Source organism: Gymnoscopelus microlampas (assembly GCF_963454915.1).
Source record: "Gymnoscopelus microlampas genome assembly, chromosome: 12".
NCBI classification, from domain to species: domain Eukaryota; kingdom Metazoa; phylum Chordata; class Actinopteri; order Myctophiformes; family Myctophidae; genus Gymnoscopelus; species Gymnoscopelus microlampas.
In genome coordinates, this window is record NC_139949.1 from 39,739,562 (window position 1) to 39,761,353 (window position 21,792).

General features: G+C 42.3%; 2 protein-coding genes across 3 annotated transcripts in view; both read left to right on the top strand.

Moving 5' to 3' along the window:
* The window catches only part of LOC311057329 (teneurin-2-like), a gene marked incomplete at its 5' end in the record, with an annotated part of 126,484 nt that extends 121,467 nt beyond the window's left edge, over nt 1-5,017 (top strand). Inside the window, one exon of the mRNA XM_084074284.1 lies at nt 100-5,017. Within this exon, the coding sequence (XP_083930410.1) occupies nt 100-615 (516 nt within the window). The 3' untranslated portion in view covers nt 616-5,017. The remainder of the gene's footprint in view (nt 1-99) is intronic.
* Nucleotides 5,018-7,778: 2,761 nt separating this feature from the next.
* On the top strand, nt 7,779-19,901 carry mat2b (methionine adenosyltransferase 2 non-catalytic beta subunit methionine). 2 transcript variants are annotated; one of them, XM_084074539.1, is made up of 7 exons: nt 7,779-7,876; nt 11,876-12,070; nt 13,441-13,555; nt 13,698-13,853; nt 14,931-15,127; nt 16,974-17,087; nt 17,406-19,901. In XM_084074539.1, the coding sequence occupies exons 1-7, from the start codon at nt 7,847-7,849 to the stop codon at nt 17,580-17,582; spliced, it is 984 nt and encodes a 327-aa protein (XP_083930665.1). In that variant the 5' UTR covers nt 7,779-7,846; the 3' UTR covers nt 17,583-19,901. The 2 variants fall into 2 exon arrangements, with proteins under 2 accessions (XP_083930665.1, XP_083930664.1); XM_084074538.1 differs by lacking the exon at nt 7,779-7,876 and adding an exon at nt 9,197-9,339.
* The last annotated feature ends 1,891 nt before the right edge of the window (nt 19,902-21,792 follow it).

Sequence of the window (21,792 nt, forward strand, 5' to 3'; positions counted from 1 at the left end):
CCCGGACCAGACATTGAGAAACAAGTGGTCTAAACAATACATTCTTAGTAATACATTGTTGATTGCATTGATGTTGATCTGCTTTCCTCTTCCCTGCAGGTGCTGAACGGCGCCCTCTACCTGGAGGGCTCACGATCAACAGTAGATGGGAGGGACTGCCACTTCCTCGTCAAGCTGGGCATGGCTGAGCCGGAGCTCCTCCCCCTGGGGGTCACAGGCGGCAGGAAGTCCCTGGACAACGGCCTCAACATCACCATCACCGGCCGCTCCCGCCGAGGTCTCATCATAGAGATCCACAGTGCGGCCATGTCTGTCAGCATACGCTACGGTCTGGGCGCCGAGGTGCTGGAGAGAGAGAGGGCGCGGCTCGCGGAGGAGGCCCACGCTCGGGCCGTGGCGAGGGCCTGGGCGAGGGAGGTGCAGCGGGCAAGGGAAGGGAGAGAGAGGGATGGCGGGAGAGTGTGGGCAGAGGGAGAGCGACAGGAGCTGTTGTCAACGGGGAAAGTGAGTGGGTACGACGGATACTATATCCTGCCAGTGGAGCAATACCCAGAGCTTGCTGATAGCAGCACCAATATTCAGTTTCTTCGTCAAAACGAGGCAGGAAGGAGGTAACAGAAACTGGAGCCATTTCTCTGGCGCTGTTTTGCACCCCTCCCAGATTAATTCAACCGAATGTTTACAGAGAGGGATGCAAAATAGCCTCGAAACGGAACAGTGGGATCTTTTGCACTGGAGGGAATCTGGACAAAAAAGAAAATTATATATATACTGTATCTGATCAAAAAAGCAGGAAAGCAGGGTTTGTCCTTGTAGTTTGTAATGTTGGCAGTCTAGAAATTCAAGCTTATCATTTTGCACTAATTGTATATTGCTCTTGATAACAGCATCAGCTAAATGCCTAAAATGTAAATCTCCATTATAGATGTTTAGGACTGCTCGGACTCCCAAAAAACTAATTCTGAAAAGGGAATTTTAAGAGGAATGACAGGATCAAAATGGTGGGTTGTCATCACTTTTTTACACAGCTGAAATTGAAATTGAAATGAAAGGGACACTGATGAGGGATACCAAATGGCCGCTGTACATTGACTTCGCATAGGAACTGTGACATCACCAGATGTGACATCATCAAGACCCACACCCTGACCTTCCTACTGTGGTGACTGAGGGGAAACAGGGACCCCTCCAAACACCAGCGTTTTGCAAACTATGGTTTGAGGACTAAATATAGATCCCAAACTGTTTCTGGTGGGTCTTAAAAGTTTGTAAACTGTTGATTGTAGTATGTTTAGTAGATACTCTTTTCTAATCAACCTGTGTTACAGGGGAAGAGAGTGCAGAGTGTATGAGGTTTTCACACCAACCGAGAGAAAATGGAACGGGCAAAAATAACTTATTACTTCCTTACAGAATGTTCAAACTGCCAGCGTTGCCCAAAAGACGTTACTGTACCTCTATTCATTTGTTACAGCCAGAGAAACATCACCTCACTTCCTTGTTTGTCAGAAAGTTGACAGCAGCTAAACCTTTGGACACCATCATTAGCCAATGACTTATTAGTGTTGCTGTACAGTATGTCCGGGCCTATTGCAGCACTGTTATTTGTGCTACAGTATTGCTGGCAATCAGCAAGCTGAAATCAGATGGTAGCACAGAAATGTAGTTGTCAAAACAGGATATTATTACCAACAGGTAATACAGCAGAGCAGACATAATGGGGAGATCACAAGGAGAAAGACACTTGATGGCAAATATGATTTGTCTCCAACCCTGACAATTGGGTTTCCAAAGCCACACAGACGTTTAGCACAGGGACCGGCATTCAGGTCCCATAGAACCCTGGACCCAGTCAGTTGGATACATAACATCAGTGACTCAACCTGGTCCTCTGGGAATGCATGTATGTATGTATTGTAAAATGAAACTAGAGAGGGGCGCTCAGTGGAGAACACATCTCCGCCAGGAGGCATGCCCCTGCCTCCCTCCATCGTCGTGTCTCTGTGGTTCATGATGTGATGACATTGTTTTGGCGTTGTGCGTGTGTATGAAAAGGCACAGGGCAATGGGGGGGGAAAAGGCTTTTTATAAAGGATGCTGATCATTAATGCCTTGTGTCAATGGTGTTTCTAAAGGGCCAGACTGGGAACACAAATCAGGACAGGAATGTAAATAACAGGGGTCCCCATCTAAATTAGTTAGAGCAGGCAGCCAAAGCACTGCAACCAGCTGATCAGTCAGTCTACGACTATGGCCTAGCGGCAGTGTGCACAAGAAATTTGACACTCAGTCACCGCCGGTGAGGTTGCGAGATAGCCGTGCAATCTCACACAAACAGACACACAGACAGACACACAGACAGACAGGGGTGAAAACTAAATCGTCCGGCCCTGATTTGTGAATGGCCTGCATTGATTAAAATAAAATAAAGATAGAAATCAATTATAAATAATCAATTATAATGCTGTTTTCTTATTATTATGCATCCTTAGTGCAGGATAAGAAAGAAGTGGATGGAACCTTTAGTTTTACTTTCAACACAGCTTGGCAGTCAGAGGTCTACTGGATCCCTAGAAAATACGATAGCTGGGAAATATAATATTTCTGAAACAAAGAAACCTCAGTCTCTGTCTCTTTACCTCTCTTGCTGTCTTTCTGTCTGTCTTGCTGTCTCTATATACACAGTAGCTCGCTGTTGCAGATAAAGTGTTCAGAACGTTCTGATACTATGTAAATTAATTTCCTTTTTCCTCTTGAGTTCTTTATATTGCACTAAAACGACAATCATGAAGAACGTGTGCTTAGAACAATTTGTATAGAATTTTGACTTAGACAAAACATTATAATTTCTTCTCTGTTTTTGTAAAGATTCAAATATGTTCTTAATGTTTGTTGATATTTCACTTTGGAAGAAGAAAATGTTAACCTGTTTCAGTCAATGTGTCTAAAGGAACCATTTAATGACCATCGGCAGAAGGCAGTCAATGTACTGGTTAGCTCACAAGTGTGAATGTGTACTGTATGACTGTGACTTTTTTCAAACTGAAAACCAGTATTGGTGCTCAACCATTCATGAATTTCTATGGAGGTGTGTGTACTAATATAATCGCTGTCGGGCGGAAACCTTACATGTCGTTACTTCTCAGAAAATGTAAAAAACGAATCTGTGTTCCAATGGAATCCAATGTAGTAACTATTTAGTCACAAGCTCGTGTAACTACATACATTTAATATTTATAGAGTAACTTGGAAAAAGAGAATGTGAGCACTCATCAGTTAAGAGTTCACTTATCGGGTGCGTGGCTCTGAAAGGAATCAAGTAGCTTAAAAAGATCACCAGCACTCTCTTTAAGTCCTTTTAGGATCTCTTATTTATTCATGATGCTGAGTGCAGGTGATCTGTTTAAGCTAAATATTTATAAAACACCACAGACATTTTTTTTTTTTTAGAGTAGCCAATTTGTTTTTTTACCCCTTTTGCTCCCCAATTTAGTCGTTATGTCAATTAATTCCTCCCCACACACATTTCTGTGTGTTGTCACTGCTGTCGTATCCTACTGACTCACCTGCCAGTGAGGAGCCCTCACCGGGAGGATGCAGAGCCTTCGTGCTACTCCTCCCGCTCAACACTCCCCGCTGACAGGTGCCGCCCCCAGCCCGTAGGAATACGTGCAATGACCGATATCACCCTCCCCGCCCGGCTTCCCTCCGTGGTGGTGGGCAGTAACTTTACCACTGCGCCACCCGAGCGCCACCACAGACAGACTTAACCACTTTCAACCTGCCGTCCCTATTTTGGGGGAGTCATTGTAAGCAATCATTAAAATAAAATAAAATATAGCAGATCTACCAGCATGCACTTTGGCTATTCCCATTACTTTTTGGTGACACTGTCATACAGCGAAGTATAAAATATGGCATTAATTTAAGAAAGATTAATTTGAAAAGATGAAATATGGACATGCAACGTTTCTGCCCAACAGCGATGTAAAAGTATATGTAAAATTGTATGTTAAGAAGGCACGATAGCCAGATGACTGTGGGAAAGGAAAAAAAAGAAGAAGTAGGCCTACTACTGTATTTATTGCTGGGTGTTGCTTTTTTTTTTCTTTGCTTCTTTTTTTTTTTTACTGATGTCTGGTTGCCATGCAAATGTGAGCTTCCATTATGAACAGCACTTGAAAAGTACAAAGGTTTCACTGTTTATTTTGAAAATGAGACATTTGCCATTTGAAAAAAAGAAAGAAAATAGGAAAAAAAAGACTTCAAATAGCACATGTTCTTCTTTTGACTAAAAACCCCAACAATTTTTAAGTATAATGAATAACATTCAATCCTTCCTCAATATGTAGATATTGAATGTTGTAGTTAAAAGGTATTTTTTCTTTCCAAAATGCTTATAGGCTTATGGCGGTACGGTTTTAAATAACCCATCACTTTAAATGTTCATGTATTTTCACAATGTTCTCTGCCTAAATGAGTAATTATGTTTCTTATGTTGTGTATAGTAATGGCAAAGATTGTGTAAATGGTAACATTATTTACAAACAGTGTTGGTTAGTAAATGTTATAGTAATCCTTGGATTACATAGTCACATTACAAAAAAAGAAACTACCTGTGCAGTCTGATTCCAGTGCTTCAAAGGGATCACATTATCAAATTAGGTGTATTGGGAAATTACAATTTGAAAGATGAAGACATTGTAAATGTCTCAGCTTCCTTAAGATTTATAATTGTTATATAGCACTTTAAATAGTTACAAGATTTTGTAAAAAATTAAATCAAGCATATTACTATTATAGTCCTGTAACTGTAAGTCTTGAGAAAGTTATGTAGCTTAATTAGATTACATGCAGTCAGAAGTAATCTATTGGGTAATTCATTATTAATTGTTGTACCATGATGCAATCAGAAATTATCTGTAACTGATTACATTTTCACAGCCAGGTAATCATGCACATCATACTTCTGCAATTAACTCCAAAGGGGTGTTCAATAAAAACTCTTTTTAATAAGTATTTTTAGTGACATAAATGATTGTCCAATCATTTTTTTGTGTGAGCAAAGTGACAATAAATTGTTGACTTTTTGAGTACTGACCAGGATTTTCACATTCAGCTCCATTTGTTTGCGTCGTAGTTTAGCGATTTAGGTTTTCAAACCAATATTCTCAATCAGAACATAAAGTGAGTGAGCAAAGGTAGCACTCCTCCGCGGTGCCACCGGCTTGGCCGGGCGGGGTTGGATGGCTCAGTGGGGTGTGGAACTAGGAGGAATAGCATGTACCTCTTTACATCCATGGAGAATTGTGAATTGGCATAACGACTCAGTTGGGCAAAAAAAGAAAGAATGGAAAAAGGAATTGTCTTGAGCGAGCAGAAAGAATAATCTGGGACTTTGTGGTATATGGCTCTGAAGCGCGTAAAAGTTTGTTTCTCTAGGTTAGTTTTTTTTTGTCTTTGCTCTCACCTCACATATCTAATCCATCCTTGTTTCTAAAGCACGTTGCTGTACTGAGACAGCTGCTATTAGTAATGAACTCAATCTTAACACACTGGCTTGTAGTCTTGGAGTCAATTGGAGATTACTGAAAACATCTTTCAAATTCTGTTGACTTAAATCTGATGTAATGTTGTTCTGAATTCTGCTCTCTAGGTTTTGATATCCTTTCATTTGGGAAAATGCTGGGAAGGTTCCTAGGCCACGAACTGTCTGGGTCCACATAGACCTTACCTGAGGGGTTCTACTGACTCCAGTAACCCGCTCACCCAACACAAAGTGTTGGGATGCTGAGTTGTGCACTTCCCTCCTCAGTATGAGAGTCGTGTGGTGTTGAGGATCTATCTGTCTCTACTCAGTTCTGCGAACGCCCACTGCCCCAAGGCAAAGGCCCTCAAAGCAAAGTCCTCACAGGCCTGTTCCTGCCACGATTGTCGGGGGGCTGTGTACGCGCCAGGTCGGACCCTTCTTTTTAGAGCAGTGCATGTCTCTTAGGAAGTTCAGGCAGTAAACCCGACACAATGTTATTATGTAGTCAGGGGCTGGTCGGAGCTGGTCACTTACACAGTTGTTGCTCCAATCCACACCAAACTTGGCACAAACACTGTTCAGGGGTCTGCCATGACAATAGTCACACCAGGGGCCACGGGTGCTTCCGTGAGTCTTACTCCATCGCTGAACATAACACATGAAATCCCCCAATGCATTCCAATAGCAAACAACACAATGACATAATAAAAGTCTTTGTGCCCAGAGGCATGGATCAAAGGAAAGTCAGAGCCACAAACCACCCACTGGATGCTACAATAAAAGGTATGTAGGCCCATATAAAAATTCAGTGGGTTGCAGCTGGATGTCTTGTTCTACCTGTTTAAAAACAGCTCTATTTTTGACAATGAAATGAGTCAAAAAATTGGACAATATTGCCATCAAGCGGCCAAATAGGTAAACTGAAGGCATCAATAAAAAAAAGCGAATCTTTATTATTATTCTTTTTGACTGTGTCTTTTTGAGTTAAATCTAACATTGATTTTGCAATATAAATTGGGGTCCCAGGGCCCCAGGCATATAAATGCCATTAAATGGGGGTCCGTAGCCCTAATAATGCATGTCAAACTGGGGGTCCTTGAAATTAAAATGTTTGAGACTGCTAGAGCCTTAAAAATCTTCTCTCTTGGGGGTCCCTGGCATATCTTTTCAAATGGGGGTCCGCGGTCTAATAAGTGTCAATTTGGGGGTCCTTGACATGAAAAAGTTTGAGAACCACTGAACTAAAGGCATAGAACCTGACGCTTATGTAGGCTATCTGCTAAATATAAAATGACTATAGCAGGTGTGTTCTCTCCTCCACGTCATCGGCGCCCATACCCTAGGTGGGGTTGGTGAAAGGGCCTACTCTGTGTGGAGTTTGCATGTTCTCCCCGTGTCTCCTAGGGTAGTTAATACCCTCACAAAAACATGTAGTAATCCTGGTCACTATACTGCCTCCCCCTGGTCAGCCGGGGCGCCTGATGGAGGAGAAGGGAACTGGTTGGAATAACGTGTTCCTTCCACGCGCTATGTCCAACCAGGGAAACTCCCCCCTGTCGGGTGATAAGAAGCGGCCTGCTTGCTCCTCATGCATTGAAGGAGGCATGAGCTTCAGCTTGGGCTCTCCCTAGGCTGGCAGAGGGTAGGTAGTGCCCAGGATTACATAGGCAATTGGCACTGGGTGAAAAAATGTGGGTTACAAAATCGTGGGATAAAAATTATAAAAAAAAAAACTAAAAAAAAATGGGACACCAAGTTATTGAAAGTGCCAACGTATGATATATTTCATCGATAGGAGGACAATAGGTAGCGTAGGATATTAATCATAGACTGATATTAATACATTTTATTTTGAAACACCAAGCCCGTCAGTGTATCGTTGCTGCTGGCTGCCTGTGTTGCCATGTCCGTTTATTATAAGCGACTTTTGGCTTGTTTTAGTTGTTTTGCTTGTAAATATTGGTTGGTTATAACAAACAAAAGAATAGCAGATGCAAAGCATTGTGAGCTTGTAGATCTGCTATTTTCAAATAGTCAATGTATATGTTTAATAATAATAATAAACTTTATTTGTATAACACCTTTCATGACATCAAATGCAGCCCAAAGTGCTTTACATAAAAAAAAAGATATCAACAAAAGAAAAATAACACAATATTAAACAATTAAAGGACGACGGTGTCGCTTCTTTTGGGCTTGTTTTCATAGACATGGTTGCTTGTTTCTCTCGCAACATTTGGCAACACTGCCTGTGCTCTGCTAGCATCTTTGTTTGTTCTGTCCTGTCATCATCTCATCGGACAACTAACTACCAGAATGCCTGGATTTGAGTACGGCGATTGTGAGGTGAATTCTCTTCACATTATTTTTTCATAAACTAAAGCAAAAAGCAAAAGCAGGAACAATGAGGTCGCATTCTGTAAATAATTAACACGATTTAGTATATTGGCGTTATCTAACCCTGAATCATGACTGGAGTCATCAGTCATGACGAAACTTCAACCTGGTGTTGGCCCGTTCTTCATTTACAGCCCGTACATCTACTAAACGTTCAGATGTCAAATATAAAGTGCTTAACCCATGGCCACGGATGTTACAATTCACTTACGGTGTGTATAAGTACCCGTATCTTCCGTATTGTTCAATAAGAAGCATTTTAATCCGATCGGTGGACATTTCCTCATAGTTGTAATGCATCAATGTGCGATACACCTCCCAACCGATAGAGTCGCGTACTTGAAAGCATATGGAGAAAATGGCCATCGACCGGATTAAAATGCTTGTTATGGAACAATACGGAGGATACGGGTACTTCTGAGGGCCCGTACATAATTGTAACATCCGTGGCCATGGGTTATGCACTTTATATTTGAAATATGAACGTTAATGTAGATGTGCGGGCTGTAAATGGAGGAAGTGCAAACACCAGGTTGAAGTTCAGCCGTGACCGACGAACGTCGTGTGATCCATGGCTAAGTTATCCAATGTTGTGCAACCTTAGCTATATAACGTAACTATTTTTCGCTATTTGTCGCACGATGAAGTACAGTAGTTAAATCAAGCCTTGGTTTGGTGCTTTTGTGTCTTTAATAATGTCACTCTGTTTCTGTGATTTGATTTATGTTGCTAGTCTGCTAGCCAGGGGGGGGGGGGGGGGGGGGTAAAGTGTGGTAAAGTGGCTTCCCTTCGCGACACTTTTGCACGGCTTAGCGGCAAACAGCTGATACTCAGGGTTGCCATGTCCGCTTATTATAAGCGACATTGGGCTTGTTTTTATGTGAAGTTGCTCGTAAATTTTGGTGGTTGTTGCGTTTTTTTATTTATTATTTTAACCTGTGGTTCTTGCATATTTTCATGTAATGGACCCCCAAATTAACATGAATCCCCATCTGAAAATGTTTGTGCCAGCCAGGGAGCCCTGCAGACCAGATTCGTGGTGTTGTCCAAATATTCCATTATTTTATTTCAAGATTTTTTGAAAATAGCAGATCTACAATTAAGCACACAACGCGTCGAAAAGTGACACGTTGTGAGCTTGTATAGTGTGCTCATTTGGCCTAATGCCTTATTCGCTTCTTTTGGGCTTGTTTTCCTAGAGATAGTTGCTTATTTCTCTCTCAGAATCTGGCAACACTGACTGATCCGCTGTGGGCGGAAGCAGAGAGATAAAGATAAGCAACAACCACAAGCGCATCGTCCTAGAATTAAATGAGAATAATTAATTGATGGTTAATAACAGCTAAGAAATGAGCCGTAAAGACAAAGGATTGAGGATCGATTTCAGCCCCGGACACGTGGAGGTGGTGGAGGTAATGTAGATATGATGATGATGGGATGAGGAAGAGAAACCATGTTCTTAAAACACCGATTCGCAGACAGTGCAAGCTGTAGAATACAACTCTCGTAGACGTATTTATGATTCTGATATTTTCAATCTACGAGAGTTGTAGTGTTCACGCCCCATGGAGACAGGGACTTACTGCACTATGCCCCGTAGACATGTACAAATTGAAAATAAAGGTGCTTACCCCCAAGCCCCAAATGTTAACTGTCGCTACGGGGTAGTAGTTTAATGTAATAATCCATATCTTTCACTAAATAATCGTTTTAATGCTGTCTGTGGCCCTACAACTCTCGTAGATTGAAGACGTCAGAATCATAAATACGTCTACGAGAATACGTCTACAGCTAAGACCGTGGCAAAGATAGATAAGCCGTGGTGGTGGTAAAAGTACTCACATTTCTTACTTGTATGGTAAAAGCGTCAATACTGCAATGCAGAAATACTCTGTTATAAGTAAAAGTCCAGTATTCAAAATTGACTTGAGTAAAAGTACAAAAGTATTGGTATCAAAATATAATTAGAGTAGTTGTACCAAAAGTAGAAAGCACTCATTCATAATGCAGAATGTCCCGTTTTACAAGTTTTCAAATGTATTAAAAACTGGAAAATAGCAGATCTTCAAGCTCGTCGCAGAACCAGTAGATTATCAACACAGTATTATGGTGCTAAAGGCTGGGAGAGTGTGTTATTACTGTTGTTTTATGGTCGTTTAATGAATTAATTAAAACAGGGGTCTTCAACGTTTGCAGGCCAAGGACCCCTTGGCTGAGAGAGAGATAAAGCAGGGACCCCCATTATATATTGTATAGAATATAATCTATTCATAGATAGCTTCATAGACTTGTTTGACAGCACTGTCATCAGTGTTGGATTCATGTTAATGTGTGTTTTCAGACTTTCAACCACATAAACCGTCCATACTAAGTAAACTTGACCCACTCTGCACTTGGTCTGCTCTTTTTTCCCCCCACACCAAACCACTTTGCCGAAAATAGCAGATCTACAAGCGCACAATTAAAATGGACAAAAAGATCAAATAAAATAAAAACTATAAGCGCTCTGCTAGGGCTTGTAGCACGTTATCTTTGTGAGATCATCAATACATGTCTTCTTGCACAATGTCGATGCAATGCTATTAATTAATTACTTTGTTGATATGGTGCTGAAATGTTGAGACATGCTGAAAAGTCATGAGTGAGTCATGTGTGTCAACAGTGTCATAAAAACAAAAGCCGAAGGACATTTATTGTAAAAATCTTACCACTACTGGAAAACTGTTAATAAAGTATGCAATGAAAAAATATATATATATTTATATATATACTTTACACCACTGGTTATGATGAGCTACTTTCTGTAAATAAAATCCGTGCAGGTGATTATTTTTGGAAGTTTGGAAGCGCTCGTTTTCAACAACTCAATGTCTTGCTGCCTCCTGCATTTATGTGCAATTTCAAAACAGGTGGACGCAGGACCATTGAGTGATTTCCATTGAAGTGCATTTCTCTGCACAGTAGTGGGCCTGAGCTTATAAGCTCAATGTTTCTCATTGCTTAATTTGTTGTTTTTAAATGTGCAAATGAACATAAAAATAAAATGAAATCATAACTTATATCTGACCGATTTGTCAAGTAAAATAAACTGGTCAAACCTATTTATGTTTTACATCTCAGGGACTGTAGTGTTTCAACTTTTTCTGTACAATCTTCAGTTAAATGCAGTTCAAAATAGATAATCATATGAAAAAGTTGTGTACTTGGGCTACTTAAAACAATAAAATAGAAATGAGGCAGAGCACCAGCCCTGTGCAAGCAAGAGGTTTTGTTGGATCGGACGGGTGTTATCCTTTCTGCACGTCTGTTATATTAGTAACGTCAGCCACAGTGTTGGACAAAGAGGCATTTGAGTCCAGTCTTAACAAATTATGTTCAAATACAGCTTGGGACTTTGGCTATAGTGTTATTTTTATGCTATGTTGATGAATTGAATGCTTGGGACTTTGTGTGTTATCCTTTTAGCCCAAATGTCTTGTCTGTACCTTGTGCTGTTTACATTTCTGTCTAATAAAGTATTCAATCAGTCAACAGTGGTAAAAGTACACAGAAAAATACTCACTGATAGTTTAACTCTGAGAGTGTACATAACCAAAAGACCCGTAGACTATAGTTACAACAGGTCTCTGTTTTTATGAATGTTACACAGGCGGATATCTTATCATGTCTATTGTCTACCCATATGGCCGTTCAGGCTGCAGGAGCCTAGAGGCAATGAATGGCTTACAGAGAGTCACGAGACTGATTGGGCAAATGTGATTGAGTTAGACTGAGTGTGTGTGTGTGCTGCATCATTCCCTGTTCTGTTTTCAATTGTTTGCTTGTAATGTTGATCACTTACAGAATTCAATGCTCACGATTCTACCAGTTGCCTTAGATTAGAATGTCATTGTTATATCCGTAATTTAATTGTAAAGCCATGTGTTTGTGTGTCTCGTCTCTCTCCAGGAGGATGTATCCATCCCGTGTCAAAGGGTTCTGGTGACTGGAGCCACGGGCCTGCTAGGCCGGGCCGTCTACAAGGAGTTCCACAACAACAACTGGCATACTCTCGGGACGGGCTACCACCGCGCCCGACCCAGGTTTCTCCGCTGTAACTTGTTGGACGAGGATGCAGTCAAAGCTGTCATACAGGACTTCCAGGTAGGGTGTCTGTCTATGCCGTAACGTACTGGATAAAGATGTCGTTAGGGGTGTCAAACAGGACATGTACGTACGTACGTGTGTGTGTGTGTGTGTGTGTGTGTTAGTGCTGAACGATATTGACTTGTAAAAGATCGACATTGCGGTAGTTTATTTTTTTGCAATATGTTTTGCAAAAAAGCAGGAGTTACGTAATTTCACCAAACATATGCAGATCTGCATATCTAAACTTCATTATCTCCATTTGGAAAAAATTCATCACTAGCAATCATTGGGGTGAGAGGGGAAATGCTTAAGGCGGTTATTTAATACTCTTGACACCTCTGACATACATGTTGACATTACATGACACTTCTATGAACAAAGAAGGTGCATGCAAGACCAATTACCAAAAGTCATTAAGTGTTATTTATAAGATATAATGTAATGTATTTCTTCCAGATTAGTCATTAAAAATTTGAACTTTGCTCTGTTTCTTTCCCGTCAAGAGTTAAAAGTGTTTCAGTACAAATGTGACTGATTGGACCAATCTGTGTTAGCTACATTGCATCCTTATTGCCCCTATTGCATATGAGCATGTTGCAATGTCGATGTTGAAACAATATATTGTGCAGCCTGTGTGTGTGTGTGTGTGTGTGTGTGTGTGTGTGTGTGTGTGTGTGTGTGTGTGTGTGTGTGTGTGTGTGTGTGTGTGTGTGCGCGCACTTGCAAATGCCCATCTCTGAAACAAACTGGCCATTGCTACACCGATGCTGTAATGCCTGATTTATATTTGGTTGCACACCGGGTCGTGCACCAAAAATAATAATAATATAATAATATTTTCTGTCTCCATTTGATTATATCATTACCAGCAATTTACTTTATGACAGATAACCAGAATTCATCCTATTCCAAATATGTAATAGGAATAGAAATGTTATTACCTCCACCAAGGACATACAGTTTTTGCTACAGTGTCTGTCTGTTAGTAGGATATTCAGAGGGAAATGCGTACGACGGAAGTTCCGCCCCTATAGACACTCTCTGCTTTAGGTCGTGACCAGGCTTTTCTCTTCGCAGATGAGTAAGGCTTGGAACGAGGCTATCCTGGGCCAAGGAAGATGTGATTAACTTTTCATGCCGATTGGCCGAAAGGGACATGACCTTTCACAAAAATGCATATAAATTCTGAATAAATTAACATAACAGCAGAATGCTTTGAAAAAAGGTTTATCGTGGACCCAGGAAGAATTAATTAACTGGTCACACAGTTTCGTTGGCAAGTTGTCAACCTCCAGAGGCTAACCCACTCTGGCATCTGTGCTCTTCTGGTTTTGATATGTAATTTTCAAAAAGGTATCTCTCTCTTTCTCTTGTAAATCTATCAGCCAGATGTGATTGTCCACTGTGCTGCAGAGAGGAGACCAGACGTGGTTGAACGACACACTGAGGCAGCTGTCAACCTTAACGTACACGCATCGGGCACACTTGCCAAGGAGGCAGGTGGGTAAAGCTCTTTCATGATCCCCCTTTCCCCTTTATTGCGTCTGTCTTGTTTTCCTAATTATCCTCTCTGAACATGGAATTAACCACTTCATACTTCGATAACTGGACTAAAATATATATTTTGTGTGTGCGCACATAGCATCAAACCCTGGAATATTCCTGATCTACATCAGTACTGACTATGTGTTTGATGGCCGTAACCCCCCTTATGGAGAGGATGATGCACCAAACCCACTCAATCTCTATGGCAAAAGCAAACTGGAGGGTGAGAGGGAGACACTCCGACACTGCCCAGGTAACTGACTGCATATCTCTGCATAACAAAGAATGCTCTGTATCTAAACCATGTTCTTTCACCTGACTGTCAGTTTGTGTTCTCCCAAGCAATATACATACCGTGTATAGTACTACAGAATCCACATGGTATGGGGAAAAGCTAGTTAATGTGCTTACATCGGCCAAGTGAAAAATGTGCCCCTTGTTTTGGAAATAACCGGGGTGTAAGTTCTAGAATTAGTTATTTAAATTTGTGGTTAATCAGTCCTTAACAGATAGTGATTTCCGAACATATACCCGCTAAGAGGAGACGTAAAAAAACACGCACATCCCAGATCTACTAGGCAGGGTGCTGGATCAAAAAAGGGTTCACCTTGTAAGAACAATAAAATCTGCACACCATAGGTTAGCTCCCGTTTGCAAAGATTTATTTGAAGAGTGAGTCAAGTTTTGAGCACCAAGCTCTTCCTCAGACTTCTGAGTCGAGTACAGAGTCGCCAGCTTACATACATGCACTGTGACGCAGCACACCTGTTATCATTTATCATCAATACAAAAGTAAATCTTACATTGACATACATATACACACCTTTTTGCATTTACCAAAAAAATATCACAAATGGAGTGTACACATAAAACACATTATTGCCTGACATTTATTTTACAAATCACAGGGCCCTGAGCGCAGACGCTGATTGTCTTTTCCACATTTTGCGCCCACCCAGTGCTTAGGGCCAGACCGGTCTGCAGAAGACACATGTTAATGTGAATTTACGCGACCGGGGATGGTTTACCAAGCTAACTTTCACATCCTGCAGCTATTCTTCATTCTGTTTAAGGGTGCATTCTAGGGTTAAGATGATCACTAATTGATCACCAGTTATGACATCTCTGCCAATGTAAAGGTGATTGAGTGTACATGGCAGTCTCATAGAAGTCTCTCTTTCTGATAGACAGCTTGTAGAGCTTGTAGCCAATTTTAGAAACACCTGTCAATAGAAAATAACATGGCATGTTAAAACCAATGGTGATTGATTTCGATGTGTTCATGTGTGTGTGTGTGTGTGTGTGTGCATGCATGTGCGTGCGTGTGTAGGTGCAGCCATCCTTCGTGTACCTATCCTCTATGGAGAGGTGGAGCGTGTGTCAGAGAGTGCCGTGACGGTGTTGTGGGAGCGAGTCCAGGAGGGGGCAGCAGAGAGCTGCACACTGGACCACTGCCAGCAGAGGTTTCCAACTGATGTCAGAGATGTGGCTGCAGTCTGTAGGAAGCTAGCGGAGAGGCGGCTACAGGTGGCTGTTTGTCATTCGTCTGTGTGTCTGCCTGTTTCCCTGTCTTTAGCAAACTAGCCGAGGGAAGGTTGCATGAACCTGTATTATCTGTCAGCATGCTCCTGCCCGTCTTAAGTATATGATGCAACCAGCTGCAAATAAGTAAATAAAGATAAACAAGTGCCACCAACACAAATATAAATAGCGACTGTCCATCACCGAGAAGCATAATAAGCATGCAGAAAATAGGTAAATAAAGATTTGCCTTCCTTTGATGTGAACTGTGAAGAACAATGTTTCAAACATTGCATCCACCAAAAGTAAATATGTATTTAACTGTGTAAGCCATACATGTATTGTATGGGCCTCATTAGCCTCTTTTGGACTTTGCCCCTCACGTTTTTATGCGAGCGCTTCTGGGAACTCAGATTAGCCTCGGACAAGACTGACAGATTTTCTTCATCGATTTTGACATTTATATAATCTCTGTTGGCCTCGATCGACTACCTCCAATATACACTGAGAGACCTCTGTGTTTAATGGCCTTACCTCTCCATTATGTACAAATATAAAGTGCTTACCTCAAGCCACAGATCTTACCTATCAAATTGGACATTCATTTCAATTGTATTTATATAGCGCCAAATCACAACAGAGGCTATCTCATGACACTTTACATATAGAGCTGGTCAAGACTATTCTCCTACCCAACAATTCCACCATTAGCAAGCACTTGACGAAGGCAGCAAGGAAAAACTCCTTGTTGCCGTCGAGGGCCCGAGAGAGAACGATAACAGCTAAAGGTGTGTGAAGTCATCAGGAGACGGACTCATGGTCCCAGGATAACCTGTGAAGAGCTAGTCAGATATTTTCTTGAGCTAGGTAGAACATATTCAAGAATCAGCTGGAGCCAATGCACCCTACTGCACATAAATATAGCGTGTATACTTAAAGGGATAGTTCACCCCAAATTTATTTTTGTTTTCTATCGATTAGTCACCCCATGGAGAATTGAATTCATGGATATCTTTAGTTTTTTGTCGCATTCCTAAGCCAATAATTTGATGACCAGTGGACCGGTAGGCAGTGGTTCCGGTCATCAAATTGCCGGTCATCAAAGTATTGGCTTAGGAATACAAAAAAAACAAAAAAATATCCATGAATTCAAGTCTCCATGGGGTGACTAATCGATAGAAAAAAAGCCATTTTGGGGGTGAACTATCCCTTTAACATTAGTTGGCCACCAGTCTGTAAAACCCTGGAATCTAGCGAGTATCAAACCCTTTGTCATGAGTATGATAAAGCAACCCGATCTCACACAACTTAGTATACATTGCACGGACTGTCATTCCGTGCATAGACACCTAGAAAACCCGAAAATCTATGCATAGCCGCTTCGCATCTCCTCCATTGACTAAACCATTTCGGAGGCACGCAGTCTCGAGCGAACTGGAGCCACGTAAGGGACCACCGAGTGAGCTATAGCTAACAAGCTGCAGCCCCGAACGTTGCAACGTTCGCTTGTTGCAACGTATACAACTCAGCGCCGTTTGAGTTGTATACTGATAGGCACAGAATCATAAATCATGTTGTGGAGACTGCTCTGCTTCCGGGTTGCAACCGGTTACGCCCACCGTGGGACTCGCCGTACATATGTACAGATTTTCGGGTTTCCTAGGCGGCTATGCACGGAATGATGTGCACTGGGTCCGTGCAATGTATACTAAGGCTGGATAAAGAGACAGATTTCAAGACGAAGCTGTCTGGGGAATGATACCACTGGTCCTTTGTTTCCTGGGTGACTTCCTGAAAGGGACATGCAATCACATGGTCTTTGTCGCATTCTTATCTCTCGCTCTCTGTCTAGGATCCATCTATCCGTGGAATTTTCCACTACTCAGCTAAAGAACAGATGACCAAATATGAGATGACCGTTGCCATTGCCCAGGCTTTCAACTTACCCAGTAATCATCTTATACCGGTAAGTGCACACCCCCTTACAGACTGCACACTATACTAATATACTGCACTGTATAAACAGTACACACTAGACAAACACCGTTGCACACGCATTATTCATCATGCTACGCACACTGCTCTCCTCTCTGTGTGCATGGTGTCTTATACAGTACCAGTGGTTCTAATCCATTAATCCATGAAGAGAACCTTATTAAACATATTATTTGTCTTGGCTTTTTGATGATTCCTTGTATTTCTACCCCCTTGTGTCTTGCCTTGATCCCTGCCTCTTCAACGTTTCTCGTCTCTCCTCTCCACCCCCCACCTCTCCCCACTCTAGCTGACGGAGCAGCCAGCAGGTGCAGGGGCCCAGCGGCCGCAAAACGCCCAGTTGGAGTGCTCCCGACTTGAGCTGCTAGGACTTAGCGTGCAGCCTCGGCCCTTCCATGCCGCCATCACTGACTGCCTCTGGCCTTTCCTCTCCGACAAACGCTGGAGACAGACGGTCTTTCATTGAGGGGGGGCGATAGCGAGAGGTGTGGGGAGAAGGAGAAGGGAACGTGGTAGGAGTGGATATTGCCATGGGAGGGTGTGATACCTGGTTTATACTTAGTCGCGTGCCAGTGTCGTGCAACGGAAATAGCCGATCTGCTATTTCTGGTGTGCGACGCCTGCACACAACTATGTATAACTTCCATTAGGCTTTATGTTGAGAGAGAAAGAGAGATACCTTTTGTTACATTTTTCAAGAAAGAGATGTAGTCTGCAGAAAGTAGATGAACCACCATCTTCCATCTTCCACGGACCTAAGCCAATTGGTTTTGACCAATTGACTTCCCTTCACTTCCCTGCTCCTGTCTCCACTGTGGACCTGGACCTGCTTTGTATCTGTTGTTCAGGTGCCCACACACTGTACGATATCGGCCGTCTCGGTGTCATAGCAGGTGAAGTTTCCACATGGTAGCATAAACTTGGTCAAATCGTTCGTTGTAAGCATCTTGGGTCATTCAATGTGACCGGGTCGAAGACGGCTGTCTACGAGCCATTGTAGGCTACAACGGACAGCCACCAACATTAAAGTAATAAAAGTAAAAGAAAGTTGGATGTGCTGCAAACTGCTACCGTGTCTAACTGCTGGTAATAATTATAATATCAACAACAACAATAATAATAAAACTTTAGTTCACACTCCTTTGGGGGTATTTTTGTCACTGTACATTTGCACATGCATTGAGTTTGTCCTTTGCGTTTACCTATAATGAATACAGCGTCATGTGTCATGCTCAGGGACACATAGACTGGGCAGACCAGAGGGCGAACCGGTGGAACGTCTGATTCCCAGACGGCCTCTCAACCCATGGCCGCCTCGTCTATGCAGATTCATGAAAAATGGCTGTAGATATTATCAGCTCCCTTTTTGGAGAATTGCCAACCCCATGTCCTCTCCTGCCAAGTCGAGACCAAATGTTCATTCTTTATTTTATTTTTCTCGAAATAAAACATTGCCCATGGTCAATTGGTCACATAATGTGACAGGTAGACTTAGTTGAACTCATGCATTCCGACAAGGCGGATAATCACAATACTACCTTTTTCCCATGTGTGGAATGACGTATAAGATGGCCAAAATCATGCAGTGTGAAAGCACCAGTTAATTTGTTTTTGTACTTTTTTGGAAGTGAGCCTTTGCCTTGCAAAAGTATTCAGACATCTTGAGTGCGCTTATTTACTTGCACTTATTAGCATGAAACTTGCTGAGCATGTTCATGCTCCCTGGAGGTTGTACCCTACTGATTACGCTGACTCCATGGCTTTAAACCAAAAGGCATTTTGTAGCCTTTTTTTGTGGTACTTTACTTGAAAGCGTGATTCTGTTTTTGTTTTTTTCAATATGTGCTAATCCTTGAGGGAATATATAATGAACATATTATACCCCCCCATCCTGATGCAATGTTATGAGAGAGCTCCTGTTTCAAGGGGAGATAAGGAGACCAAGGGCTCTACATTGCTTTTATTTTAGAACCCTAGTCTCCTAAGTGATGGACAGGAAGTTTACACCTGTGCCACCTGAGCGATGCAGGATGGTGTTATTTGAGGTACAAAAGTGCAGATTTGGGGAATTGGTCAAGGTCTGAATACTATCGCAAGGCACTAATCTTGCATTGCTTTTGATCGTATTCCCTTTCTTGTCGTTCTACTGTAGCACAGACACTGGATCATTGTATTGTCTAGCTGTCAGTATGTCTGCACTTGAATAAAGTGGATTATAAAAACTCTGAGTGAGACTAAGGTCCACCTTTATTCTGCAAAGCTTGGGAATACCTCGGATGGTAACTGTTAATAAAGTATTCAATCAATCAAACTACAAAATGTTCGGCACGGCGACTCGCTCACTTTAGCTCGCTCGGCGATGCCTCTTGTGGCTCAAGTCAGCGCCTCCGCCGAAAACAAGCGCTCCATTACGCCTCGCCTCCTACGAAAACAAATAATAGCCATCTGTACATAGAGACCAATGTTATTTTTCCAATGTGGCAGTGAGACACCAATGGTCTTCTCAGCTGATCTCATCCCTCTTCAGTAGTGACAGTGATGTTACCAAACCAGATTGTGAATAAGTGACAATGCTCTCAAATGGTGCCCCCTGTAGAACGTGGTCATAGCCGGGATGGGGAGCTGCGCCGCCTTTAATCGGCGTAGGAAGTGAAGGTGCTGTTGGGCCTTCTTCACAACAGCCGTGGTGTTGTCTCTGGTGGTCAGCTCATCTGTCAGATCAATCCCCAGGAACTGGGTGCTGTGGACTGGACCCTCTCCACCTCAGAGCCGTTGATGGTCAGTGGGAGATGGTGCTGGTAGTCTCGCGTAGCCAGACAGCTATTCCACCATCTCCGAATGATATATATATATTAACAGCCCTGTTTAAACTGCTAACACCCACCTATAGAACAAACATGGGTACATTCTCCTTCTTACAGCACCGCCCCCAACTGTGGAATACCCTGACGCCACCCCTGACCCATTGACTGTACACGTGCTGTTATACATTTCTGTCTAATCAAATATTCAATCAATCAATGTAAGTATGACAGAAGCATTTGAAAATGGTGGGAGGCAATAGTCTGGCTCGTGAGACTATGGTGCTAGTGACCAGACCTCCTAAAGCAGTGGTTCTCAAACTTTTTCATGTCAAGGACCCCCAAAATTATATTTATTTGGCCGCGGACCCCCATCTAAAAATATGTTGTTCCAGGGACCCCCCAGAAGCAAAGATTTGAGTTACAAATGTTTGCTTTAAAAAATATATATTCAAAGATTTGCACAAATATTCAAGATTTTTCAAAAATAGCAGATCTATATCTGCTATTTTTGAATAGCCAAAATATAAAAAGGTCATAATTATTGTGATGCTATATTAACACATTTTGCTGGGTACCCCCTGGAACCCCCTCAAGTACCCCTGGGGGTCCCCGGACCCCACTTTGAGAACCAATGTCCTAAAGTCTATTACCATCTCCTTAGTCTTGTCGGTGTTGAAGGCAAGATTGTGTGTTGCCAATTGCTCCACTTCTTTCCTGTACGCCGACTCATTGTTGCTGGTAATAAGGCCAACAAAGGTGGTATCATCCGCGAACTCGACATGGTTGGTGTTAAAACTGACAGAGCAGTCATGTGTCAGCTGTATGAACAGGCTCAGTGCGCGCACGCTTGTGGTGATCCTGTGCTCGTTATGATCGTGTCAGATGTTATTTTGCCTACTCTCAACCGCGTGCCGACACTCTGTCGGAAAGTCCAAGATCCACCTGCACATCCCTGCGTCCACCCAGCAGCAACAGCTTTTCAATTAGCTGTTTTGGCAAGATTGTGTTAAATGCCGAGCTTAAGTCAATCAACAAGATCCTGGCATAGGTGTTCTTTTTCTCCAGGTGTGAGAGTGTGAGGTAGCGCAGAGTGGAGATGGCATCCTCCGTGGACCACTTCTCCCTATAAGCGAACTGCAACGGGTCCGGATTAATCAGGAGGCATGATTTGATGTGTGTCATCACCATCCGCTCAAAACACACACATAGTAATGGGTGTCAGAGCTACTGGGCGCTAATGATTCATGGTGGATGGATTTGGCTTCTTGGGCAAAGGTATAATGGTGCATGCACTTTTTAGACAGGTGGGCACTCTGGCTTGACAGAACAAGATGTTTATGTCTGTGTGAAGACCTCTTTCAATTGCTCAGCACAGCCCTTCAGCACACAACCTGGGACAAGATCTGGACCAGCAGCCTTCTGTGGGTTACTCACTGATTATTTGTTATGTTTTGGTTATTTGAACCAACAACCCTGTGTTTATGAAACAGCAATTAATCTCCTGCATTACAGATACATGGACAATGTTTGTGACAATTAATTCCATAGCTCCATAGGATGCATCTTTAAAGTGGAACGTAACAGTTTTTGAAGTGTAACGATACATTTTTGAAGTGGAACACAAAATAATGACATTTTTGAAGTGGAACGTGACATGTTTGAAGTGGAACTCAGCATGTTTGAACTGGAACACAACTGACATGATACTGACCATGATACTGACATGACATCATAGGCAACTCTCCTATCAGGAGAAGGCTCGCTCAACTCAAGGGGAACTCAAGGGGAAGGTGTGGTCTCTTGCAGTTTAAGTGGGTGCAGATTCTTGACGGTATTCATAGTCACTATATACTGTATAGTAACTTGACTGAT

Coding starts and splice junctions, on each gene's coding strand:
- mat2b (XM_084074538.1), top strand. CDS start 9,277: ATGAGCCGTAAAGACAAAGGATTGAGGATCGATTTCAGCCCCGGACAC. Junction 12,071..13,440: donor CTGTCATACAGGACTTCCAG/GTAGGGTGTCTG, acceptor TAAATCTATCAG/CCAGATGTGATTGTCCACTG. Junction 17,088..17,405: donor CCAGTAATCATCTTATACCG/GTAAGTGCACAC, acceptor TCCCCACTCTAG/CTGACGGAGCAGCCAGCAGG.